The sequence below is a fragment of the Coregonus clupeaformis genome, chromosome 25, assembly GCF_020615455.1.
Source record: "Coregonus clupeaformis isolate EN_2021a chromosome 25, ASM2061545v1, whole genome shotgun sequence".
NCBI lineage: Eukaryota > Metazoa > Chordata > Actinopteri > Salmoniformes > Salmonidae > Coregonus > Coregonus clupeaformis.
Genome location: NC_059216.1, coordinates 27,167,431 through 27,194,596, shown reverse-complemented (window position 1 = coordinate 27,194,596; position 27,166 = coordinate 27,167,431). Strand labels below are relative to the sequence as shown.

Here is a 27,166-nt window from a genome sequence, read left to right as displayed (position 1 = left end):
GAATAGTTATGCACGCTCAAGTTTTCAGTTTTTTGGTCTTATTTCTTGTTTGTTTCACAATAAAAAATATTTTGCATCTTCAAAGTGGTAGGCATGTTGTGTAAATCAAACGATACAAACCCCCAAAAAATCAATTTTCATTCTAGGTTGTAAGGCAACAAAATAGGAAAAATGGGGTGAATACTTTCGCAAGCCACTGAATGTCTAAAAAAATAAGTAATTCTGTTTCTTTAGCTCATACTAATTGAAATGGTCTCCTCACCCAGTATGGGATTGTACAAACTGGTTTCCTTGGAAAAGGTTGGGAATATGTGCGGCAGGTAATATTTCCTGAAGTTTCCAAACAGGAATGCGAAGCCCTTCTCGTGGTTGTCTTTGCACTTCCACTCCAGACTTTTGGCCTGCAGGCGGGAAGACAACAACAACAGGGTGATTCTCATGAAACTGGCACTTGACTTTTAAAAAAAATAATATATATATATATATATATATACACATATACATACATACACACACACAGTTTAAGTCGGAAGTTTACATGCACCTTAGCCAAATACATTTAAACTCAGTTTTTCACAATTCCTCACATTTAATCATAGTAAAAATTCCCTGTCTTAGGTCAGTTAGGATCACCACTTTATTTTAAGAATGAGAAATGTCAGAATAATAGTAGAGAGAATTATTTATTTCAGCTTTTATTTATTTCATCACATTCCCAGTGGGTCAGAAGTTTACATACACTCAATTAGTATTTGGTACCATTGCCTTTAAATTTTTTAACTTGGGTCAAACGTTTCGGATAGCCTTCCACAAGCTTCCCACAATAAATTGGATGAATTTTGACCAATTCCTCCTGACAGAGCTGGTGTAACTGAGTCAGGTTTGTAGGCCTCCTTGCTCGCACACGCTTTTTCAGTTCTGCCCACACATTTTCTATAGGATTGAGGTCAGGGCTTTGTGATGGCCACTCCAATACCTTGACTTTGTTGTCCTTAAGCCATTTTGCCACATCTTTGGAAGTATGCTTGGGGTAATTGTCCATTTGGAAGACCCATTTGCGACCAAGCTTTAACTTCCTGACTGATGTCTTGAGATGTTGCATCAATATATCCACAAAATGTCCCTTCCTCAAGATGCCATCTATTTTGTGAAGTGCATCAGTCCCTCCTGCAGCAAAGCACGATGCTGCCACCCCCGTGTTTCACGGTTGGGATGGTGTTCTTCGGCTTGCAAGCAACCCCCTTTTTCCTCCAAACATAAATGATGGTCATTATGGCCAAACAGTTCTATTTTTGTTTAATCAGACCAGAGGACATTTCTCCAAAAAGTACGATCTTTGTCCCCATGTGCAGTTGCAAACCGTAGTCTGGCTTTTTGATGGCTTTTCTTCCTTGTTGAGCGGCCTTTCAGGTTATGTCAATATAGGACTTGTTTGACTGTGGATATAGATACTTTTGTACCTGTTTCCTCCAGCATCTTCACAAGGTCCTTTGCTGTTGTTCTGGGATTGATTTGCACTTTTCGCACCAAAGTAGATTAATCTGTAGGAGACGCTTCTCCTTCCTGAGCAGTATGACGGCTGCGTGGTCCCATGGTGTTTATACTTGCGTACTATTGTTTGTACAGATGAACGCGGTACCTTCAGGCGTTTGTTAATTGCTCCCAAGGATGAACCAGACTTGTGGAGGTCTACAATTTTTTTTCTGAGGTCATGGCTGATTTCTTTTGATTTTCCCATGATGTCAAGCAAAGAGGCACTGAGTTTGAAGGTATGCCTTGAAATACATCCACAGGTACACCTCCAATTGACTCAAATGATGTCAATTAGCCTATCAGAAGCTTCTAAAGCCAATTTCCCAGCTGTTTAAAAGGCACAGTCAACTTAGTGTATGTAAACTTCTGACCCACTGGAATTGTGATACAGTGAATTATAAGTGAAATAATCTGTCTGTAAACAATTGTTGGAAAAATTGCTTGTGTCATGCTCAAAGTAGATGTCCTACCCGACTTGCCAAAACTATAGTTTGTTAACAATATATTTTTGGAGTGGTTGAAAAACGAGTTTTAATGACTTCAACCTAAGTGTATGTAAACTTTCGACTTCAACTGTGTGTGTGTGTGTAAAATATATATATATATATATATATATATATATACACACACACACACACACACACACACACACACACATACATACATACATACATACATACATACATACATACACACACACACTACCATTCATTCAAGGGTTTTTCTTAATTTTTACATTGTAGAATAATAGTGAAGACATCAAAACTATGAAATAACACATATGGAATCATGTAGTAACCAAAAAGGTGTTAACAATTAAAAATATATTTTATATTTGAGATTCTACAAATAGCCACCCTTTGCCTTGATGACAGCTTTGCACACTCTTGAATGTTAATTTCTCTACCATAAGTCGCCTCAAAAGTCATTTGAGAGAATTTGGCACTACGTCTAAACGGCCTCACAACCGCAGACCATGTGTAACCACGCCACCCCAGGACCTCCACATCCGGTTTCTTCACCTACGGGATCATCGGAGTTGGGGGAGGGGGTGCTGAGGAGTATTTCTGTCTGTAATATAAAGTAATTTTTTGGGAAAAGACGTATTCTGATTGGCTGGGCCTGGCTCTGCAGTGGGTGGGCCTGGCTCCCAAGTGGGTTGGCCTCCACCCTCCCAGGCCCACCCATGGCTGCGCCCCTGCCCAGTCATGTGAAATCCATAGATTAAGGCCTAATGAATTTACTGATTTCCTTATATGAACTGTAACTCAGGAAAATCATTGAAATTGTTGCATGCTGCGTTTATATTTTTGTTCAGTGTAGATTTAAAATCGAATTATTAAAATGTATTTTGTAATTTCTCTCATTACCGCAACACATAACCTTTTCTGAGTCTTGTTTGTCATAATAACCTGTGTAGACATGTTCTTTTTATCTACACATTTTGGATAAAGAACAAAAGACACTTTCAGATTAAGCCAAAATTACTAAAGCATATGTTAAATTTTTCAGTAACCCAATACATCATCAAACTGTATCATTTGTTATTTTAGCATAAGTATGTGCATGTATTTTCAAAAGTAAAAAGTGGAATTAAGCATGAAAAAGTGACTTTCTTCAAAAAAGTAATTTCTCCAAGGTCTTTACAGGTAATATTGGTCTATTAGGACGTAGATATGTGTGGTCCTAAGATATTTTAGATGTATTTCTAAATTTAATGGGATCCTACGGGCAAATGACATAACATTATATGCCTATAAAGTATCTAAATATATGGGATATGGACCAAAAACTGTCTTGGGATATCAAACAACAGTATAGGTAAGTGGGTACAGGTCAAAATGGGGGATATCCTCCTTTTAGTGGTGGGGTTGCTCTTTGCTGAAAACACAAACTCTAGATTGTGGCTTTAAGTCAATTAAATGAGGTTTATACACCTATATTTATTGACAACCCTTACTTAATCAAATCACGATTTTGTACAAACAAATCTATACAATAGGTGTAAGCAGTTGTCCTAGTAAATAATTGAAGTTACCAGCACAGCACACCCACTAACTATACATTATTAGAATTCGCTTATTATCATTAACGAAATTAAGGTTCTTATTAGCGAAACGAACCTTAAGATTATGCAGTAATGAGAAAGTTGTGTTTCGGTAATGAGAGGCCCTTCGCTCAATCTGAAAGTAATAGGAGACAGCCATTATCAGTCAGCAAACAGTTGACCACATTACTAAAGCCCAATCATGCCTCCATGTTGGTAAGGTAATGGTTCTCTAAGTTTTTCCCAATCTGATCTTTTTAGTCAATTCGATAATGAGAAGGTCAAGTGTCGTAAAGGGGGTGTTTGAGAATAAGATCCTCATTCTGGAGGCATATAAGTGAAGAAATTAAATGAACTTCTTCTCTAGAAAAGGACTACTTCTCTAGATGATGCATCATGGGTGAATAAAACTTTATCAAAAAAATAAAGCAACTTGAAAAAGTGTTACGGTAATGAGAAACGGACTTTTTGTATGATTTATGGACAAACTACAGCAACATATTTGGTGTTTTATTCAAATAACTTAGTTTTTTTCTGAAGTAAAATTGTATAAAATAACTTTAGAATTTAATCCGGACGCATTTCGGTAATGAGATTTTGGGGTGAAAATGTAAAAAATAAGACTGTGCCATAAACTAAGCATCCTAGTCTTCAGAATGATAGTTGATTGTTGCAGATGCTTTATGGTTTTCTAACTCAATTTGCTACTGCCATGGTTAAAACTGGTTTCATGAGAATCACCTTCAACACAACAAGAGACTACTGTTAACAAAGAGAATAACAGAGACAGGCAGTGAGAGGAGGCTTTGTCTGGGAAAGCCAGGGAGAGAGAAAGCAGCTCAGCCGTTAGCTCAGTGAGTGTGTGTCAGCATACAGTGCACTGCAGTGAAAGCATGCAGATGCAACATGTAATGGGGGTCAGTGTGTTTCTAACAGCTTAGCTTATTCTACTGTCCAACCTCCCCAAACTGAGCTCAAACCAGTGATCCTCTGCTTCGCAACACACAGGACCATCCCCCTGACAACGTTGCAATGGGTTGAGCCACCCAAAAAGGTACTGACTGGATGGCTCCATCCGTGACATTTCAAGCTAGCTGTGAAGTGAGTTTACGGCACGTTCTTAACTCCGTTCCAAAGGCTCGCGTTAATAATGTGGAAAAAAGCTATACATATGAGCTATAAAGCTTGTAAAGTGGTTATCCCACTGGCTATAGGGTGAACGCACCAATTTGTGAGTCGCTCTGGCTAAGAGCGTCTGCTAAATGACGTTAATGTGCCCTTGAGCAAGGCACTTAACCCTAATTGCTCCTGTAAGTCGCTCTGGATAAGAGCGTCTGCTAAATGACTAAAATGTAAAATGTAAATGTAAGCTATGTTGTTAATCCTGTTTCAGTCTTGAGTACTGCTGAAATGTACTGCTTGACTTAAAATGATGTAAGCCACTTTTCATGGGGTTACGGTCGTTTGCACTTGCAAACACACAGAAGGCCATGTCAAAAGGCTTGCTGGTAGGTAGTAGGTAATGCTGCATCCACGCCAAGCATGTTAGCAGTGTTAGTAATGAAGGGAAGAGTACCTGGTTTACCATGTATTTCAGAAGAGCCTCTAGAAAGTATCCTGTGAGGTCTTCCTGGCCCTTATCCCCTGACTGTGGAGGAACCAGGGGACTGATCTCTTCTGGAGTCACTTGAGCTGAAGGAATGGAAGAAGGAGGGAAGAGAAAGGAGGAGAGAGGAATGAAAGCAGCAGAATCAACACCTTGAGAGGTACACCCACAGTTGTGTGTTCAATAATTGGGTGCCTGAATGATCATTAAGTTTGAAATTGCCCATATGAGTTTGAATCTGAAATATTTGTTGGGTTGCAGAACAGTCAACCTCAAGCTTCTTCCTATTAACTAGTCACTAGCAAGGTGATCGGTGTAGAGACAAAGCATGAATACTGACTCTCCTGGAGGCTGAGAGGGGGGTTGACCAGGTTGTCCAGGGTTCGGGGGCCCAGCTCTGACTGAGGGGATGGGAAGCCAGGGATCAGACAGGCAAAGATCCATAGCTGCTCTCTCAGTGCGTTACCCTGCAGGGCCTGCATCCATAGCAAGAACAGACGCACACCCTCCCTTCGAATCTACAGGGGAGAGAGAGAGAGACACCGTCAGGAACATACTCATAGAAATCGACTCTAGTAAGTCTATTTCTATGAGCATACCATTACCAAATACCCATAGCAGTCAACACCATTGCAAAATAGGAAGATAACAGAAAAACAGGAAGATTACTACACAAACTAAATTTGTGAATCAATCAGAGGCAGGTTGGCTACTGGCGATGCTACTGACGAGTGAAGGACAAATCTGATGTACCTTTAAAGAGTTCCCAGTGTGCAACAGCTTCTTCAGGATGAGGCCTGTGCGGAGACAACAATTCACATCACCCTGAATATCAACAACCAGCCAGCCACCCAGCCCTAACCACACCCACCCACCCAGCCCCAGACCAGCCCCGCCCCCAGTACTACAGCACATGTCAGAGTACTCGGTCAGACCTGGGAGACCCTCATCCCCAGGTCCTTGGCATTCTCTGGCTTTCTCTGGGTGGCCTTTGTATCCAACTGCACAGCGGCTTCAGTGCAGTGGAAAAGGAGAGACCACCTAGTGGAGGGGTGAGGAGAGGGCAGCGCAGGGCACTATTCTCCTTCTTTTCTCACTCCAAATGCATGTTACAAATCATGTAGGAGATCATGTAGCTACAGTCAGAACTAAGACATACATTGGCAAGGGAGGGGTGTGTGGGCCCGATACACACTTAACTGGCTTAACCTGATTTCAAACACATGATGGGACCAAATGTCTGATCATGAGGTAGAACCTAGAGAAAAAAAACACACGCACTCCCACACACTTACCGTTAGCTGATAAAGACGTCCACACTCACAATGGCACAACATGCACAAGGGCCTAGTATAAATGTACCTATGCTGTGGAACTGCCATCGACCCTGTATTCGCTCTGGTAGGAGTTGAAGAATCTTCTGTAAACAGAACATAGAATACAATAGTCAGAAACGGTATGCAGGCCAGTGTCAGTATTACTACCGTGCTGAAACAAAATAATCCATCTTCGTTGTGGAATATATGGGCAATTATCCAAGTAGTCCGTCAGATGCCTCGCCTCTCTGTTATGGATGAGGTAACCAGCCAAGCGGTAGATATCTCTGACTCAATATAAAGAAGACCATGAGGCAACCTGGGAGAGGTGAGGTGAAGACACACCTACCCATGGAAATATTTGAAAGAAAGACTTGGGAGGGGTGAACATAATCCTACATTACAATAGTTTGTCTAATCCCACACATTTCAACACCCGAAACAGGTAGCCTAACGGTTAAGAGCGGCAGGCCAGTAACTGAAAGGTCGCTGGTTGAAATCCCCAAGCCGACTAGGTGAAAAATCTACTGATGTGCCCTTGAGCAAGGCACTTAACCATAATTGCTCCTGTAAATCGCTCTGGAAAATAGCATCTGCTAAATGACTACAATGTAAATGTACTTAAGCCCAGTCACTCTGACACTCAATTCTCTCAGGGAAACTTTTTTAAATGTCACATTGGCAGTGGCCTTAAATGTGAGGTTTCAAAGTTTATTTGTCACGTGCACAGGATACAGCAGGTGTTAAACAGCACAGTGAAATGCTTACTTGCAAGCTCAACTGCAGCATGTGGACTTGGTCCTCCCTGTAAGGAGACTATGAAGATGAAATGCCACATGACTCATTCACACCCCATGTCAACTGATAAAAGGCCATTAGCTGTTTGGCAAACAGACCCATTTTGTTTGGACCAAAAACCTGCCTATCAGCTCACTGTCTGGGTCTATAAATATCACACAAGTGCCTTAAACAACTAAGTCATCTTAAATACTTATTGTCAAAGTGTGTGTGTGTGTGTGTGTGTGTGTGAGAGAGAGAGTGAGAGAGAGCGGTGGGATCATTTAGATCAGGGGTGTCAAACGTACGGCCCGCGGGCCGGATCAGGCCCGCAAACGGGTTTAATCCGGCCCGCGAGATGATTTTGAAAAAATAAAAATAAAAAAAATTGTAAAGTATAAAAATGCGCTGCAATTTTTCAATAAAATAAACTGCTGTTCCAATTGCGTCCACTGGATGGCGCAATAGCAATTGTGTTAAGCAAGCAAACTGTTTATACCGGGGCAGAGCAAGTAGGTCAAGCACGTGCAGCCAATGAGCTACTTTGTTTTGCCCGCGATATTTATTACGGCTTCTACTTTTAACATTATGTGCTTTGGCACCCTCATTGCCCCAATATGTCTCTGTCAAAAAAGAGAAAAGTGGACGCAGAGTGCAGAGTGTTCCAAGAAAAATTGTCATCCTATTTAATCACGGAATTGAATGGGAAAGCTGTATGTTTGGTGTGTTCAGAGCATGTTGCAGTGCTGAAAGAATATAACCTTCGTCGCCACTATGTGAGTCTTCATGCCGACAAATATGACAACTTTCAAGGACAGCGGAGATGAGAGAAGGTGAATGAACTGTTGGCGGGTCTGAAGAAACAGCAGTCTGTGTTTACTCACAGCCGAGACATCAGTGACGCTGCAGTGAAAGCTAGCTACCTCATTGCTAATGAAATCGCAGTGGCTTCAAAACCATTTAGTGAGGGTCAATTTGTAAAAACATGCATGATGAAGGCAGCGGAGATTGTGTGCCCTGAAAAGCACCAGGCTTTTGCAAATATCAGCCTGACAAGAAACACAGTTGCAGACAGGATTTCAGTGGATTTGGACAGCCAGTTGAAGCAAAAAGTAAAGTCATTTATTGCGTTTTCAGTTGCAATTGATGAAAGCACGGACATTACAGATGTTGCACAACTGGCCATTTTTTCATCCGCGGAGTTGATGACACATTGACCGTCACCGAGGAGTTCGTGCCGATGACAGATACAACGACAGCAGCTGATATTTTTACCGCACTCGTCGGCGCGCTGGACAGGGTCGGAGTGGACTGGTCCCGCGCTGTCAGCCTGGCTACAGATGGTGCGCCCTCAATGATCGGGAAAAAAGCAGGCGTTGTGACAAAGTTCAGAGAGAAAGTGCAATCTGCAAATGGAGGACGTGATTTTTTGACTTTTCACTGTATTTTGCACCAGGAGGCTTTGTGTTGCAAGTCATTAAAGATGGATAACGTCATGAAGGTGGTCATCCAAACTGTTAATTTCATCCGATCCAGAAGCCTGAATCACCGTCAGTTTGACAGCCTTCTCAGAGAGAAAGACCACATCTATGGCCTGCCATACCACACTGAGGTAAGATGGTTAAGCCGAGGTGCTGTGCTGAGGCGTTTCTTTGATTTACGAGAAGAAATTGAACAGTTCATGGAAGAAAAGGGCAAACCAGTGTTAGAATTTCATTCCGCAGAATGGATGCCGGACCTTGCATTTATGGTGGATGTTACAGAGCACCTGAATAACTTGAACAAACAGCTGCAAGGGCGCAACAAAGTTGTCACGCAGTATTATGACAGCATACGTTCTTTCAAGTTGAAGCTGTCATTGTGGGAGACGCAACTTGTGGTCCTCTGTAGCTCAATTGGTAGAGCATGGCGCTTGTAACGCCAGGGTAGTGGGTTCGATCCCCGGGACCACCCATATGTAAAAATGTATGCACACATGACTGTAAGTCGCTTTGGATAAAAGCGTCTGCTAAATGGCATATTATATTATTATAACTTGCCGGTGGTGATGCAGCTCACTTCCCCTGTCTGAAAAATGTGTGCGCGACCCAACATGTGGCAGACATGAAGCGGTTCAAAGATAAAATAACGGGACTGTTACGGGAGTTTGAGCAACGCTTTCAGATTTATGTTTATATGTTTTTATGTTGATGTGCTATTGTTTTTAATTGATTTGATTTTATTTGTATATTTAACCTATTCTTGACTCTGTGGTTCTTGCACTTGTTTGGGGAACAGGATTTCATTATTTTTATCTACATTTCTGCCTGAGAAATGACACCCTGATATAGTTCTGTGATCTGTGATATACTTCTGTGAATCACTGAGGCATTGTGTGTTTGTGTGTTCTTTGTCCTCAGAACTTTCAAATAACTTGAGGTGTTTTATGATTAATAGTGATGTTGTGCTTTTGGACACTGTCCTCAGGCTCCAGCTTTATGTTTATATGTTTTTATGTTGATGTGCTATTGTTTTTAATTGATTTTATTTTATTTGTATATTTAACCTATTCTTGACTCTGTGGTTCTTGCACTTGTTTGGGGAACAGGATTTCATTATTTTTATCTACATTTCTGCCTGAGAAATGACACCCTGATATAGTTCTGTGATCTGTGAAACAGTTCTGTTAATCACTGAGGCATTGTGTGTTTGTGTGTTCTTTTTCTTTAGAATTTTCAAATAAACTTGACGTGTTTTATGATTAATAGTGATGTTGTGCTTGTACTATTTTGGACACACTGTCCTCAGGCTCCAGCTTTATGTTGTATGTTGATCGTATTAAAACAAAGAAAACAATCTGAAGTTGTTGTTTTTAAGTTATATATACCATGATTTTTCCGGTCCGGCCCACTTGGGAATAGATTTTCCTCCATGTGGCCCCTGAGCTAAAATGAGTTTGACACCCCTGATTTAGATCCTTGAAATCTAAAACAGCACATCTTGCTACAGCCTTGAGGCCTCAGTGAACTTGGCCTCCAGTCTACTAACATCCCGTGGCCAGGCACATGCCTGTATATATGTGTGTGTTTCCATGACTCCACACTCAAGGTCTGGGGGATATTTCACACACGGGGATTGAGGAGTTATCAAGACAACTTTAGAAAACACTCAGAAGCACCCTAATCTCTGATTTACAGTAGCCTTCACACTAACCTGCTTAGGCTAACCCTCCGTTACACCTACTACATTCTACTTTTTATGAATTCTGTGTATTATCGACCAATCAAGTCCGATGCCATCACTCTCAAGAATTGTGACACTCATTTAAAACAACCTCTCAATATTGCAGAAGTAACCGTCTTACCTCAAATATGAATAGAATGGAGTCAAGTTCTTCCCTTTGCGATTTGTGACCTACAAAAGAGAAGTGAATGTGAGGAAGTGGCTGAAACAATACCTGTGTCACAATGACTAGCGACCGTAAAGAATCCTGTAATAATACTGTGAAAATAACATTCAGGCCAACCAACCAGATATTATTGACCTTGTATTCTCACCTTTTTGTTTGAGACTGACTTCAATGGTGACAAAGTTCTCAAAGAACACATAGTAGATGTGAGAGTAGTACTGGTCAAAGAAGTGCTTCAGATCCCCCGACTCAGCATTTTCTGCAGAGAGAGAGAGAGCGAGAGACAGGTCAGGTCACATGGTCAGGACAAGCTTGTGGCCCTACTGTAGCTAGAACTGTACTTCAAAAGTGGAGTCAGCCAGTCACTGCTTCTTCTCAGTCATTTTTCCACCTGTTATCATTCACCTCAGAGCTATCCGCCTGGAGGGGCTATTAACCCAAATTAAGAACACACTTCCACAACAACAGCAGTGTTGATGGTGGACAATAAACACTTAGCAATGTGACCTTGAAGTCTTCAGCCAATGCTCAGAGAATAGCAACTGACCGACGAGTGTTTCCACACACACTAATTACAGTCTGTCATGTGACACACAAACTCGGATGGACGGTGATAATTGGGGGGAAAACTCAAAGGCACCTGACCCCTGGCACTGTCCTGTCTGAGTGGACACACACACCAGGGTTTCCGTTAGCCAGTAATAGCTGGCTTTTGGACGTTCTTTTTTCTTTTTGAAAAGCCAAAAAATAAAATCGCCACCGGTCAATTGTCAGAGAGAAGAAGAAAACAATCTCATTGCGAAATAATAATTTGTCGCCTATTCACTGATGGAAATACATTTGACTGGTCATGCTTATCGGTCTATAGGTTCATTTGCATAATTTTGTGGAATTAAATTGGCGTGTCTGTAGGCTACAGTATATTCATTATGTAGGCTCTTATTTATCACACAAGTACAGCATAAAGATAGAGTCTGAGCGGAAAATCTGTCAGAGAGTGCAAGAGCTGCTTACAGCATCTTAAAACAGCAAATGCATAGGCAACGGAAGGTAGACTTCATTAGCACGTCACACACCACTTTGCAATGAGCTGGAGGCAGTACGCATTTTGAAAACATATATTTAATTGTTTGAAACCTGAACGTTTTACTACATATTATGAGGCATTTCTTACCTTGCTTCAAATTAGCCTAGCCAAAATCAGACCATATCCGTGGAGGCAATTATTTTATATCAACTTTATTTTATTGTCCAGTAGCCAAATGCACAATCCTAGTTATATTAGCAACCCATGCTAGTTGTTGCATATTGGATCTCCCCCCTTTCTACATTTCTAACTGATCTTTTCATCTCGGTCACAGGAAACAGCTGGTATGCGCGGTGCTTTGACAACTGTGTTTTCCCATTAATTGCATTATGGAACGAACACTCTCGCGCAAACCCTTATGCCTTGTGTGCATTGCTACACTTATGTAAATAAATAATAGTTTATCAAAATTTTAAGCTAAACGTTCTGATCTGTTGCACCAGACTCATTGCTTTTTAACTTTTCTTTATGTAGCCTAGGCCTACTGGTTGTATGAATTTGGGATCTAGGCTATCACCCCACAACTGTCCCAGAGTCTGTTTGGAATGTCTTTCTCGACAAGCTGACTAATAGAATAGCTACACTTTTCTACTATGGGGGATAGTACATTGACAGAGGCTAGTGACTTTGCTGTTCGTTACGCATCTTGTTGGCTGAGAAAAAGTAAATGTGGACAGTTATTCTATTATCTTTAAAGTGCGCATCAGAAGTCGGTAAGAAGGACCGCACATTATTGCATCCTCGACTTGCATGTTCTGTTAATATGAATTACCATAATCTAAAATGTGATTTCTGTCATTCTGAGCACAATGCATATGTGTCAGGTACATTTCTCAAATGTCCAGTAAATTAAAATGCTGTCAGTCAAATGTCCGGTGCCACATTTTGCTAACGGAAACCCTGACACACACACACACACACACACACACAATAGGGAGAGACGCTCAGAGGCTTCTGACCCCTGCCTGAGCGTCGGCTGGTCAGTAGAACAACGTTATTGAATTAGCCTTGAGGATCTGCCTGCTGCCCACTCTTAATTCATTTACACACTAATCAGCCAGGGAGGGTCTTGTGGAGGACGTTGCCAAGACAGTGTCGAGAAGCCTGCCAGTGTGAAAACAGAACAGGAACAGGGAGACACATGGAATAATGTGTCCTCCCTTTCTTTCCAGTCTTACTGAACACTGGAGAATCTCAGGGAAGAGGCTTTTAAATCCTCCGTGACATGATTTACCCCTGTAATCCTGAACAGACCAGAGGAGAAGATGGATGAGTCAGGGGAGAGACAGGAAGAGAGGATGTGTGATTTAGCAAACCTTTTGTAAGATACTTCCAACAGTTCTTTCTTTCCTCTTGTCTGAATCATTAGAAAAATACTAGGCCTATAGCAGTGACTCAGAAGTTGAGAACCAATTTTTCTTGAGGACTAATTTTGGAAACTCTCTCTCACTGGTGCCACACACACAGACAGGCTCCAGGAGCTCTTCTCTGACCTCTAAGGGCTATGGCGCATATCTCACATAACTGATGGGACAGGCTCTGAACTGCAGCCAAACACAAGACAATATGTGTAGGCTACCCTTACAGTAACATTACACAAAGCTCAGACACCTCTTCTAAACAACCTAACCCTAACGCCGCTCTCTATGACAGTCCATCTCCATCACTGCAACACCGCTCAGCGCATCCCATGACCAGCCTGCTGTCGCTTCCTCTGGGCCATAAGCCTTCCGTTCCCTCATAGAACAGCCAGGACGGATGGAGGTTCAGTTTGAGACTGGTGCAGGACAAAGAACGGCTGAGACATATCCAACCAAACCAACATGAAGAAAAAAAAACATTTTGGGCCAAAGGTGACACTAGTAACTACTTTTGACATGGCCTGGCTGAAGAGCTACACTTGTCAGACAGTAATCTTGTCAATAGGAATATGACCTATCTACCAAACTGAAGTTAACACACAGACACACATCCAAAGAATCCTAAAACGGAACCCCTCTCTCATAATCCAGCTTCCTCAGCTGGCCCAGTTGTGTGCCAGAACTGCTCTGTCCTGAACAATAGCCTAGCTTGGGGAAGGGAAGGGGACATGTTCTTGTTTACTTTCTCTTCTGAGATAGCAGCAGGCAGAACCACTATTCCAGCTTCAAAATAGAACACACGGAAGAGAAAAGTCTCCTTATCAGATAGGCTAGTGGCTGCATCTAAAATGGCACCCTATCCACAACTTTTGACCCAGAGCTCTGGTCAAAAGTAGTGCACTATAGGAAATAGGGTGCCATTTGGGAAGCATACAGTGTGTGGAAGAGAGCAGCATCAGGCGGGTAAGAACACTTAGGAGGCTAATCTCTGGTCATGTTTACATGAAGAATGTAATCAGCAGCACTGAACTATGCCAAGCCTCCGTCTATAGCACGTGATCATACTACTGTGATTGGGAACACTGACTGGGTCCAACCATACACATTGTCTGTCTGGATTTGTTCTTTTGACATGGTGGTGGTACTAGTACCATGGGCCATTCAAAGCTAATGATGCATCCAGACCAGTGCCTGGCTCCGACACAACACTATGGCTGCCCCCAAATGCCCCCCTATTCCCTATACAGTGCACTACCACAGGGCTCTGGTCAAAAGTACTGCACTGTATAGGGAATAGAGTGCCATTTGGGACACACTATATGGTAGTTCCATACACAACAGAAGAGGGCACCATTCATTTAATGAAATAGCTAACTTCAAGATATCCTAATAATAATAATATTGAGAGCATTGGATAGTTACAGCCTAATTTTGGTAGCGTGATGTCCACCGACGTCTAGAGCTGCTCTCTGATAGGCTAATAGAATTAAGCAGCATCTGACTGTAAATAAAGGGCAATAAAAGGACAGGGCGTTGACTTGACATTATCAACTCTTCATTTCCAAAGACACAGACAGGCATATATTGTTGTGAGTTAGGCTACCACTTGCCATTTGCCATAATGTTTAGCCTACAGCTGCTTGAAATTATCCACATTTAATAATAACTAGACCCCCCACCCCTCTTTTGGTTTATTTTAATTGAAGATGTTGGTTAAAGTAACTGTCCAGTGAAAATCTCACTTTTAAAAGTTAATATTCTGTTAACGCATACCCAAATGTTGTTGACACATCCTATACTCATGTGGCCAAAGCATAAATTGGAGGGGGGAAAAAAACACTTACAAAAAACGTGCTATTTAGGATTAGCTGGCCAATGAGCGGTCTACTCGCATGAATATTTTTAATGACTGGTATACGCCCACACCATTCTGTTGTTGGGGTTCGCCCACACCATTCCAACACAGAAAAGCTGCTTTTTGACATACTTAATTGCAATTTTTTAGAAGGAAACCTATTTCACTCACATTCTTATTTATTGTACATCATATTTCATTGAAATCTGGAAACACTGGACATTTACTTTAAAGAAGCCTGGATGTTGATTAAGCTAAGGGAAACACTGACTGAGCATAGGCTACACATCATGTGTGGCGTCATGCCTGAAGCTTGTCCTCTGTTGATCAGCTGCCATTATGGTCAGGTAGCCACACTTCTCTCCATTAGGCCTAGCCTATATCCTCAACATGATTGTTTTATTCTTATCTGGGCCTGAAATTCCCCATGGATAGTGAGCGGGTCAGGGCACACCCATCCACTTTCCACAGAGTGCAGTTCCTAGCCTACTCCCTCCTCCTTGGCAAACTAAAGCCACTCTAGGTGTACACTGTGTGCAGCACTAAAAACCAGGGAACAATACTTCTACTTTTGAAATAAAATGTGCTTTTACAGTTACCTAGCTAAAGCACAGCACTCAAGTCATGTCTTTAGACTGTCAAAATTAGCATATTTTTGCTAGCTACTACAGTTGTGATATTAAACTATAGTTTTACATTAATTAGTCTCGACAATGTTGTTTTCTTAATTCAGCAACAACCAATAATACGAAATGCTAGGCCTAACATCTCATTTAAACACATTACATTATAACACAGTATGTGGCTCTGCTGTCTCTCAGCAGCACACACATGCCTCTCCAACCTCTGCTATTGGCACAGCAGCACAATGACATGATGACAGTCTGTGCTCCCACAGTAGTTGCTGTACTGGGGGACAATGGAAACAGGAAACCTGGTAACTGCATTGAACACAATAGAGGAAATGGGTTCATGAGATGGAACGGCAATATTTCACTCACAAGTCACAATGCCATGAAGCTTTCATATTTTTCAACCAACATTCAACCATCTATTCCATTTCCTCTCAAGATCATATTAAAAAAGCCTTGGAACAGACCATGCAACAAGGGGGCTTGTGGCTTTAAACTCAGGACCCTTTGGGAATACAGTATAGCAATTCCACGATAACAGAGTGATTCTGAGACTCAGACTTTTCACTTTAAAATGTATGCCAAACAAAAAACAATGATTGTGCTGTTGGTGCCGTCATTTGCAAACTGTCATTCTGTAACTAAACTTTTGATTTGCACTGTTCTTCAAGTAAATGTGTTTTAGTAAAATGTTCTGTGGAAATAGTAGTCCTTGTGCATAGAGTTGTATGGTTTGTTTAACTTTGTAATAATTAGTTTTTGATTGACATACATTTTTAAGTGAAGTTGCAGCATCACGCTTACCGCGGAATTGTCCAGTAGGACTCTGCACTCTCTAGAGCTGTGTTCGAATACTCATACTAATAGCACTAATCCTACTATTTGTGACGTAAATGGAGTATGTAGTATGCTTATTGGTCAAAGTATGGATATAGTTAGTATGCCAAAAGTTCCCGGATGTCATACTACATTCGCAAAAATACGAAGTATACAAGCATAATACAATTCTTCAGATAATGGGCGTGGATTCACAACTTTTTCAGATTTGAAGAAAATTGTGGAAAATATGCAGCCAAAGTACGACGAGAGCGGATACAAATTCATTGCTTTAACTAATTATGACAAACGTTAAGAAAATTGAGAAATTTTATAAAGTAATGACTTTTCAAATAAGTTACACGTTATGTTGGCTGACAATTTGTTAGTTACGCTATCCTTATGAACCGTATATCATTACAGCAGTATGCACAGGTGTTAGCTAGCTACCTAACGTTAGTTGGCTACTAACACATCGAACTGTATATTACAGTATATTAACAGTATATTAACTACAGTTGAAGTCGGAAGTTTACATACACCTTAGCCAAATACATTTAAACTCGGTTTTTCACAATTCCTGACATTTAATCCTAGTAAAAATTCCCTGTCTTAGGTTAGTTAGGATCACCACTTTATTTTAAGAATGTGAAATGTCAGAATAATAGTAGAGAGAATGATTTATTCAGATTTTATTTCTTTCATCACATTCCCAGCGGGTCAGAAGTTTACATACACTCAATTAGTATTCGGTAGCATTGCCTTAAATTGTTTAACTTTGGTCAAACGTTTCAGGTAGCCTTCCACAAGCTTCCCACAATAAGTTGGGTGAATTTTGGCCCATTCCTCCTGACAGAGCTGGTGTAACTGAGTCAGGTTTGTAGGCCTCCTTGCTCGCACATGCTTTTTCAGTTCTGCCCACAAATGTTCAATAGGATTGATGTCAGGGCTTTGTGATGGCAACTCCAATACCTTGATTTTGTTGTCCTTAAGCCATTTTGGCACACCTTTGGAAGTATGATTGGGGTCATTGTCCATTTGGAAGACCCATTTGCGACCAAGCTAGCCAACTTCAGCCAGTTAGCTTGGGTGCTTGACTGCCATTGAGGTCAGAACGCTCGGATCAACCCTACTCCTCGGCCAGTGCGGGCAGTGTGCGCTCTGAACGGTCTGAATTTACGCAAATCGCTAGTACGCTCAACTGAAAGGATACCGTTAGTTTACAGTATACTAAAATGAACTAATAGTATATAGTATGTAGTATATACACTCATTAAGTATGTAGTATACAGTATGCTAGTATGGGTATTCGAACACACCTTCTGACTGACTTTACTGACAAATCCCAAAGGAAGCCCCAGTTTAAATTTGCTGTTGTTCACAGGGTCCACCCAGCGTCACTGACAGAGCCAAGACCATCCTCCAAACAGACCCCTATTGGCCTGACTGTCGTGCAGTCAGTTCTTTGATGAACTCCCTCAATTAATTGGATGATATCTCCAATCTGGTTCTAGTATACAGTGCATTCATAAAGTATTCCTACCCCTTGACTTATTCCACATTTTGTTGCGTTACAGCCTGAACTCAAAATGGATTAAATAAAAGAATGTCTCACCCATCTACACACAATACACCATGATGACAAAGCGAAAACTTATGACATTTTTTGTGTGCAAATTATTGAAAATAAAATACAGAAATCTAATTTACATAAGTATTCACACCCTTTTGCTATGACACTCCAAATTGAGCTCAGGTGCATCCAATTTCCTATGATCATCCTTGAGAATTTGGCAGTACGTCCAACCAGCATCACAACCTCAGACCACGTGTAAGTAACCACGCCAGCCCAGGACCTCCACATCCGGCTTCTTCACCTGCGGGATCGTTTGTGAAATCCATAGATTAGGGCCTAATGAATGTATTTCAATTGACTGTAACTCAGTAAAATCTTTGAAATTGTTGAATGTTGCATTTATATTTTTGTTCAGTATAGAATGAAACACACCTGTCTATATAAGGTCCCACTGTTGACAGTGCATGTCAGAGCAGAAACTATACCATGAAGTCCAAGAACCTGTCCGTAGATCTCCGAGATAGAATTGTAATGAGGCATATATCTGGGTAAGGGTATAAAACCATTTCTAGAGTGTTGAAAGTTTCCAAGAGCACAGTGGTCTCCATCATTGGGAAATTGAAAAAATATGGAACTACACAGACTCTGCCTAGAGCTGGCCATCCAACCAAACTGAGCAACCAGGCATGAAGAATCTTGGTCAAGGAGGTTACCAAAAACCAAACGACCACTCTGAAAGAACTACAGAGTTCCCTGGCTGAGATGGGAGAATCTGCCAGACAACAGTCTCTACAGCACATCACCAATCTGGGCTTTATGGGACAGTGGCCAGATGGAAGCCACTCCTGAGAAAAGGCACATGACAGCACGCCTTGAGTTTGCAAAAAGGCACATGAAAGACCGAGCATAAGGCAAATTATTCTGTGGTCTGATGAAACAAAAATGGAACTCGTCTGGAGAAAACCAGGCACATCGCATCACCGTCTAACACCATCCCTACCGTGAGACATGGTGGTTGCAGCATTATGCTATGGGGATGCTTTTCAGCAGCAGGGACTGGGAGACTGGTAAGGATAGAGGGAACAATGAATGGAGGCAAATGCAGGCAAATCCTTGAGAACCTGCTTCAGAATGCAAACAACCTTAGACTGGGGAAAAGATTTACGTTCCAACAGGACAATGACCCCAAGCATACAGCCAAAGCAACGCTGGAATGGCTTCATAACAAGAAAGTCCTTGAGTGGCCCAACCAAAGCCCAGACTTGAATCCCATTGAAAGTTTGAACATTTCTAAAAACATGTTTTCACTTTGGCGTTATGGGGTATTGTGTGTAGATGGGTGAGAAAAACATATTTAATCAATTTTGAATTCAGGCTGTAACAACAAAATGTGGAATAAGTCAAGGGGTATGAATACTTTCTGAAGGCACTGTATGTCCCATCTTTAGTCCACAAATTGAGCATAAGGCAGGCAAGTGGCAAGACAGGAATAAAGGACTGCTGACAAATGTGATTGTATATCAAAACATGGATGACATCTCGATTTCTTTGCAGAATATAATAGATATGGACCATCCTAAACCACTGATTACAATCAGTATGCAACCATATTGCTTTGACATCACTTGTATTGTTTGCCACACATTATTTCAGCACACCAAATTCATTTCAAGCATAGCAATTCAACAAAACATATTCTATAATGGCTAGCTACAACTGTACGCTTCCAATCTGTCCAATGATGGAGTAGTAACAAACCAAGGTATGTTAGTTACTCTGCACCAACAGATAAAAGTCGCGAGCTCGCTTCGGTAGCTTTGGTTTAGCTGTAGTATCAAGCTATTGTATAGCCTAGCTAGCTAGCCGACAAAATGTCTAATTTCGACTTACCACTAACGATCCGCAGGTGTTTCAGACGTGTCAGCACATCTTTTTTTGGATCCAATACTTTCTGTGTAGATTTTTTGACGTCCCCATGAGGCTTTTTGGAAAACATTCCGAAAGCAGGAGACGAAAGAATGTGTAGGAGGGTACAAGCCCCTTATAATCTTCTTCAAACGTTAGCTAACCACAAGTGAGCTGTGGGTCCGTTTTCATTTGATGTAACGTTACTGCGACCTAACAGTCTTATGGACGATAAAATGTATATAAATAGATAAAAATCGTTGAGAGGTGTGCATTTTGCAGAAAAAGGCGTATGTAAAATGTTGCTACCCTCCGCAACCCAACCAACACACCTCTCCCAAAAATCTCAAAACATGGCGGAGCTTGAGATATGAAAAACAAGCTAATGGAAATCAGAGCAATTCAACTCCGCAATCTGGTAGGCAAATAATGTAGTGGCTGGTTTGATTCATTAAAACATTGTACATTACAGTCAGAACCGTATAAATGGCATAATGTTGCCCAAGCAAGAAAGCAATATGAAATTTTAATTTCAAAGACCACTCAATGAAAAAGCAAAAGTTTCACATTATATGGAAAAGTGAATCGATGGCTTTTTCTTCAAGTGTTTATATCATGCTGATGATGCTGATCTGTCAGCCTTCTGTCTGTGTTCTGTCTAACAAGAGGCAGAGAGAGAGTGTGTTATTGCTGTTGTTTTCATATTTTTATGTGTATCACTTCGTTTTGGCAACATTGACCTTGTCATTCATGCCATTAAAGCATATTGAATTTGAGAGAGAAAGAGAGACCAAAGTGGTGCCAAAAGCTGGACAGGGGAGGCAACAGTAACTAGGGTGTGGATAGAAGAGTGTCCCTGACTCCCTTTCTTCAAATGCACTGATTTGATTGGAACTGGACAGGTAACGGCACATTACCTGACGCCATGAACCACATCGCTTTCCCCTGTTGTGATTTCAGTGGTGATCTGAAAGCTAATTTAGCAAAGTGAAAGTAGTGTAACTAGATATTTACTTACATAAGGTTTCACTTAGGCTTGAATTATCAGCATATTAATTGAAAATTCGAGACCATTTTCTCATCTCAACTTTTCTTGATTTGATTTGTATGGTCTAACGAGGTGTCCAGTGGGGATGGTGTGCTGCTTTGTCAAACCTTGAAGAACGTAGTTTGATTCCTCCCTTTTCGTACGATTACTTCATGGTGAAGTAGTTGTAAAGAAACTACAATTCCCTAGCATCGAAACTACGTCAACCACGCGCCAGAACGATTGTCACTAGTTACCACAGCCACCGTAAAAATGTATGAAAACAAAAAAATCCCTTTTTGATCTTAATTTAGGGTTAGGCATAAGATTAGCAATGTGGTTAAGGTTAGGGTTAAGGTTAGGTTTTAAGAAGATAAATTGTAAAAAAAAAAAAATAGGCGGGGTTTAACCATAATTATGACTTTGTGGCAACTAGTCAGTGACGACCCCCAGTGTCAGGTGAACCACATTTATTGTTTGTTTTTAGCTTGGACGCTTGCTGGCTAAGTCTAGCTAGCGTTCGCATCAAAGCTTACCGCTATTATTAAATCGGACAAACAACTATATTGTTTCTTATTTATCTTTCATTAAGCGACACATTTGATTCTTTTTTTTTTTCTCCGACATTAATGTCATCCGATGTACTCCTGTCCGGTGTGGTTTTCGAAAGCTAGTTAGCGTTAATATCAGCTAACGTTAATTTTAGGTGGTTCTGTTTTGTCGGTTTTATTCTCTAGCTAGCTAGCTAAGAGTTTTTACAACGATTTGTAGCTACCTATCTTTTGTTGGAAGTAACACGTTTGAAGAAAATTACTCTGTTACCAGTTAAAAGGTAACGTAAGTTCAAGTTTTGAACTAATTAGGTTTTGAACTAGCTAGCATTGTTATGGCTAGGTCCCATTTTATCTGACATTGATACAACAATTCTGATAAAAATCCAGGCAAGGAAGACAACATGCCGGTACATTCTTGAGAAAAGGAAGAGAGTAACCGGTACGAGGAGATGGAAGTCGATTATCCCGAACAAGATGGGAGCAGTTCAGACGAGGATGACACTGAGCTTGTCCGTGTCAGAGGATGGGGATAGCTCGGGTAAGAATAGTTTTACCAACTCAGTTTGTAAGCTACAAGTGATTTGCATAACTGCACATGTTATAAATGCAGCTAATGTGTTTCATTGGTATATTGGACATCATGCATGCATAGTAGAGATGGACGATGAGGACTGTGAAAGGAGAAGGATATAGTGCCTTGATGAAATGACAAATCTGGAGAAACAATTTGGAGACCTGAAAGACCAGTAAGTCACTGATTTACATTGGACTTATAAATATTGTTCTAAATTCCATCAGTGTGTCAAACAGATGAGTGTAGCTAAGGTTAACCAATTGTAACCAATGTTGTTTCTGTTCAGGTTGTACAAGGATAGGTTGAGTCAGGTGGATGCTAAACTCCAGGAGGTGATTGCGGGCAAGGCTTCGGAGTACCTGGACCTCTGGCAAATCTGCAGGAGAACATGCAGATCAGAACAAAGGTTGCGGGTAAGACTGTAATCTTTGGATCACATTATTTATGTAGCCTTAAACTGGTTTCACAAATTGCTGCGGCATTGAACACCAGTGAAATAAAGGTTTCCTAGTTATCATGCAAAAGTTGACGAAGGAAATTGCATAAACAGTATACTGACAAATTATTTTCCTTCCCAGGGATCTACTGGGGGCTCTGTGAAGTGTCTGTAAAAAACAGCTTGCCTGTTAGTCCAGGATTAGGTTTAGTCTGTGTCCAGGAAATTAGCTGAAAGTGCCATGTCTTAATCTTCCCTCTCCTCATTGACCCTTATTTTCTCACACAGAGCTCTGGAATGATGAGCTGCAGTCAAGGAAGAACAAGAGGAAAGATCCATTTAGTCCAGACAAAAATAAAAAGCCAGTTGTGTCAGACATCCTATTTCATCATTCAAGTCTCAACAGAAATTAGTCTTGCATGCAAGATGGTTTTTTGAACAATCTTAGTCTGTTGTTGTCATGTGTACTTTTACTTGTCCCCCCCACACCACTTCCTTGTACATACTAGAATTTACTTAACATTCGTACCACCATATATTATCTACATGTTAAAAGACTTGGATAAACTCCAGGACTGAACAGCAATCAGAAAGGTACCTTGCCTCGTAGATGCATAGCATGGTTTGGATTTATGATGATTATGATCATATTTTAATAAATATATATCTTACAGGCTGTGGCTACTTTTGGACCTCACAGAGGTAAGACTAATGGTAAGACTCAACTTCTCTTTTTTGAATTAAATAATTGTGCTGTAATGTGTCATCACTCTATTCTGTTATTGTCTGAGATCCTGTCCCTCATCCCTTCCTGCCTTTTTGATTTTCTAAACCAAATCATAAATGCATCATACATAAATAAACACAATTTAACATGAACAAGTATAAGTGATAAGTTATAAGACGTTACTACACTAACTTGGAAGTGTGTACTTTGTGACTAACAACTCTTTTTTGTTTCCACCAAACATTATATTCCAGTCTCCACCAATAAGAATGAAAAGCAGCAGCATAATGCTCGATCAGAAGAGGGAAAGTTGTTTTATGATGGAGAATGGTACTGCCGTGGACAGACGATTTGCATTGACAAGAAAGGTGAGGATGCCGACATCCTGGGGAAGTATTATTTTTGTGATGCAAAGTATTATTTTGTTATGTCCTTTGTCTAACCATTTCATAATTTCAAAAACATTGGATACTTCGGGATTTTGGCAATGAAGCCCTTTATCTAATTCCCCAGTCAGATGAACTCATGGATACCATTTGTCTCTGCATCCAGTATGAAGGAAGTTAGAGGTAGTTTCGTGAGCCAATGCTAACTAGTGTTAGCGCAATGACTGAAAATCGATGGTATGTACTAGCATGTTAGAAGTTACTATAGACTTCGTCATTGTGCTAACGCTAGTTAGCAACTTCAAACTGCACGCAGAGACAAAAATGGTATCCACGATTTCATCTGACTATGGGGAAGTAGATAAATTGGCAAATCCCTTTAATCTTCTCCTCCCCCCTCTGTCCACAGTGCCATAATAACCATGGCGAGGTGTGGTTTAAACGACTTGACAGCAGCAAATCTAAGCTGTACATATCTCAACTCCAGAAAGGCAAATACACCATCAAACACTCCTAATTCCACAGGTCAACTTGCACCACTCCTTGTCCCTCTCCAAAGCTCTTCAAAGACCCCCATGGTGCCATCTTTTGCCCAGTTTGATATTTTCTATAGTACAAGGAAGTCTGAATGGCGTGTTATCTATACTTAAAAGACAATTTATATGAAATACTCTCTTTTTGGGGGGGTTAATTTGAAGAGATAGGTTTGGGTCCTCTTAATTGTATCATGTCACGTGTGTGTCTGTAGGTGTAAATATAATTAGAGTGAGCTCCAAAAGTATTGGGACTGATACATTTGTTGTTGTTTTGGCTCTGTACTCCAGCACTTTGGATTTGAAATGATACAATGATTGAGGTTAAGATGCTGACTGTCAGATTTAATTTGAGGGTATTTTCATCCATATTGGGTGAACCGTTTAGAAATTAAAGCACTTTTTGTACATAGCCCCTCATTTTAGGGGACCAAAGGTATTGGGACAAATTCACTTACATGGAGGGAAAAAAGTATTTGATCCCCTGCTGATTTTGTACGTTTGCCCACTGACAAAGAAATGATCAGTCTATAATTTTAATGGTAGGTTTATTTGAACAGTGAGAGACAGAATAACAACAAAAAAATCCTGAAAAACACATGTCAAAAATGTTATAAATTGATTTGCATTTTAATGAGGGAAATAAGTATTTAACCCCCTCTCAATCAGAAAGATTTCTGGCTCCCAAGTGTCTTTTATACAGGTAATGAGCTGAGATTAGGAGCACACTCTTAAAGGGATTGCTCCTAATCTCAGTTTGTTACCTGTATAAAAGACACCTGTCCACAGAAGCAATCAATCAATCAGATTCCAAACTCTCCACCATGGCCAAGACCAAAGAGCTCTCCAAGGATGTCAGGGACAAGATTGTAGACCTACACAAGGCTGGAATGGGCTACAAGACCATCGCCAAGCAGCTTGGTGAGAAGGTGACAACAGTTGGTGCGATTATTCGCAAATGGAAGAAACGCAAAATAACTGTCAATCTCCCTCGGCCTGGGGCTCCATGCAAGATCTCACCTCGTGGAGTTGCAATGATCATGAGAACGGTGAGGAATCAGCTCAGAACTACACGGGAGGATCTTGTCAATGATCTCAAGGCAGCTGGGACCATAGTCACCAAGAAAACAATTGGTAACACACTACGCTGTGAAGGACTGAAATCCTGCAGTGCCCACAAGGTCCCCCTGCTCAAGAAAGCACATATACATGCCCGTCTGAAGTTTGCCAATGAACATCTGAATGATTCAGAGGAGAACTGGGTGAAAGTGTTGTGGTCAGATGAGACCAAAATGGAGCTCTTTGGCATCAACTCAACTTGCCGTGTTTGGAGGAGGAGGAATGCTGCCTATGACCCCAAGAACACCATCCCCACCGTCAAACATGGAGGTGGAAACATTATGCTTTGGGGGTGTTTTTTCTGCTAAGGGGACGGGACAACTTCACCGCATCAAAGGGATGATGGACGGGGCCACCCAATCTTGGGTGAGAACCTCCTTCCCTCAGCCAGGGCATTGAAAATGGGTCGTGGATGGGTATTCCAGCAAGACAATGACCCAAAACACACGGCCAAGGCAACAAAGGAGTGGCTCAAGAAGAAGCACATTAAGGTCCTGGAGTGGCCTAGCCAGTCTCCAGACCTTAATCCCATAGAAAATCTGTGGAGGGAGCTGAAGGTTCGAGTTGCCAAACGTCAGCCTCGAAACCTTAATGACTTGGAGAAGATCTGCAAAGAGGAGTGGGACAAAATCCCCCTTGAGATGTGTGCAAACCTGGTGGCCAACTACAAGAAATGTCTGACCTCTGATTGCCAACAAGGGTTTTGCCACCAAGTACTAAGTCATGTTTTGCAGAGGGGTCAAATACTTATTTCCCTCATTAAAATGCAAATCAATTTATAACATTTTTGACATGCGTTTTTCTGGACTTTTTTGTTGTTATTCTGTCTCTCACTGTTCAAATAAACCTACCATAAAAATTATAGACTGATCATTTCTTTGTCAGTGGGCAAACGTACAAAACCAGCAGGGGATCAAATACTTTTTTCCCTCACTGTATGTGTATTAAAGTAGTCAAAAGTTTAATATTTGGTCCCATATTCCTAGCACGCAATGATTACATCAAGCTTGGGTCTTTACAAACTTGACCCAACAAACTAGTTGGATGCATTTGCTGTTTGTTTTGGTTATGTTTCAGATTATTTTGTGCCCGACAGAAATTAATGGTAAGTCATGTATTGTGTCATTTTGGAGTCACTTTTATTGTAAATAAGAATAGAATGTTTCTAAACACTTCTACATTAATGTTGACGCTACCATACATGTGAACCTCTCACCATGACAGTAACTGGAGGTTAGCATTTTTTTTGGGGGGGGTGGGGGGGTGATATTTGTGCGTCTAACTTTCTCACTCATCATTATTCACGATTCATTCAGGACTATCCGTAATTAAATTAAAGCTGAAAGTCTGCACTTTAACCTCAGTCATTGTATAATTTAAAATCCAAAGTGCTGGAGTACAGAGCTAAAACAACAACAAAAATTGTCACAGTTCGAATACTTTTGGAGCTCACTGTATGTTCCAATGCCATCTTTAGTGGGCAAGATAAAAACAGATATGGAGAAAATGTTTTTCTACAGGTTTGCCTTAACAGTAGCTCAAAGCCATATGATAAATGTACAATGTAAATGGACCAACACTGTTAGATCTATAGAACGTTACAGTATATCAGCCTCCCATGTACTGTAACCTTGCCAAATATCCATTATTCCCTCTTGCCATACCTGTCTCTGCCAGTTATACTTTTTGTATTTTTTAATCACCTATTATATTACTGGTAGGGTACCTGAGATGACTGTCTGTATATCTTTAAGTTGGCTAAATGTCTTACACCTTCCAATTTAGTATTAATTTGTTTCTTGCTGTCTGTTTTAATGACACTCATACTGCACTTTGAGATGCTGTGTGTTGCCTAGAGTAGAACCACTATGTCTTAAAAATGTAGTCTGGGATTTTAAGCACTTACAAATT

General features: G+C 40.9%; 2 protein-coding genes across 12 annotated transcripts in view; one reads left to right on the top strand and one right to left on the bottom strand.

The window, feature by feature from the left end:
• Positions 1 to 20,334, bottom strand: part of ralgapa1 (Ral GTPase activating protein catalytic subunit alpha 1) — a 94,816-nt gene extending 74,482 nt beyond the window's left edge. For 2 of the 4 annotated variants that reach the window (XR_005995369.2, XM_041848001.2), the window contains exons 1-8: positions 19,885 to 20,333; positions 10,816 to 10,926; positions 10,623 to 10,672; positions 6,549 to 6,606; positions 5,940 to 5,983; positions 5,527 to 5,704; positions 5,157 to 5,272; positions 263 to 401 (exon numbers count right to left, since the gene is read on the bottom strand). Coding sequence is in view for 3 of the 4 variants with exons in the window: in XM_041848001.2 (XP_041703935.2) it covers positions 263 to 401; positions 5,157 to 5,272; positions 5,527 to 5,704; positions 5,940 to 5,983; positions 6,549 to 6,606; positions 10,623 to 10,672; positions 10,816 to 10,926; positions 19,885 to 19,990 (802 nt within the window). In the remaining variant the exon portion in view is untranslated. Of the gene's footprint in view, positions 1 to 262; positions 402 to 5,156; positions 5,273 to 5,526; positions 5,705 to 5,939; positions 5,984 to 6,548; positions 6,607 to 10,622; positions 10,673 to 10,815; positions 10,927 to 19,884 lie in introns of all 4 variants that reach the window. The other 2 variants (XM_041848003.2, XM_041848002.2) reach the window with 2 other exon arrangements.
• A 950-nt stretch (positions 20,335 to 21,284) lies between these two features.
• Positions 21,285 to 24,548, top strand: LOC121538855 (breast cancer metastasis-suppressor 1-like protein). Of its 8 annotated transcripts, none has more exons than XR_005995263.1 (8): positions 21,392 to 21,758; positions 21,868 to 22,018; positions 22,136 to 22,226; positions 22,341 to 22,467; positions 22,779 to 23,084; positions 23,165 to 23,192; positions 23,472 to 23,585; positions 24,013 to 24,548. XR_005995263.1 is itself a non-coding variant. In XM_041847028.1 (7 exons), the coding sequence occupies exons 3-7, from the start codon at positions 22,186 to 22,188 to the stop codon at positions 24,018 to 24,020; spliced, it is 330 nt and encodes a 109-aa protein (XP_041702962.1). In that variant the 5' UTR covers positions 21,285 to 21,385; positions 21,868 to 22,018; positions 22,136 to 22,185; the 3' UTR covers positions 24,021 to 24,548. The 8 variants fall into 8 exon arrangements, 4 of the variants coding, with proteins under 4 accessions (XP_041702962.1, XP_041702963.1, XP_041702960.1 ...); XR_005995261.1 differs by having other exon boundaries at positions 23,165 to 23,204; XM_041847028.1 differs by lacking the exons at positions 21,392 to 21,758; positions 22,779 to 23,084 and adding an exon at positions 21,285 to 21,385 and having other exon boundaries at positions 23,165 to 23,204.
• The last annotated feature ends 2,618 nt before the right edge of the window (positions 24,549 to 27,166 follow it).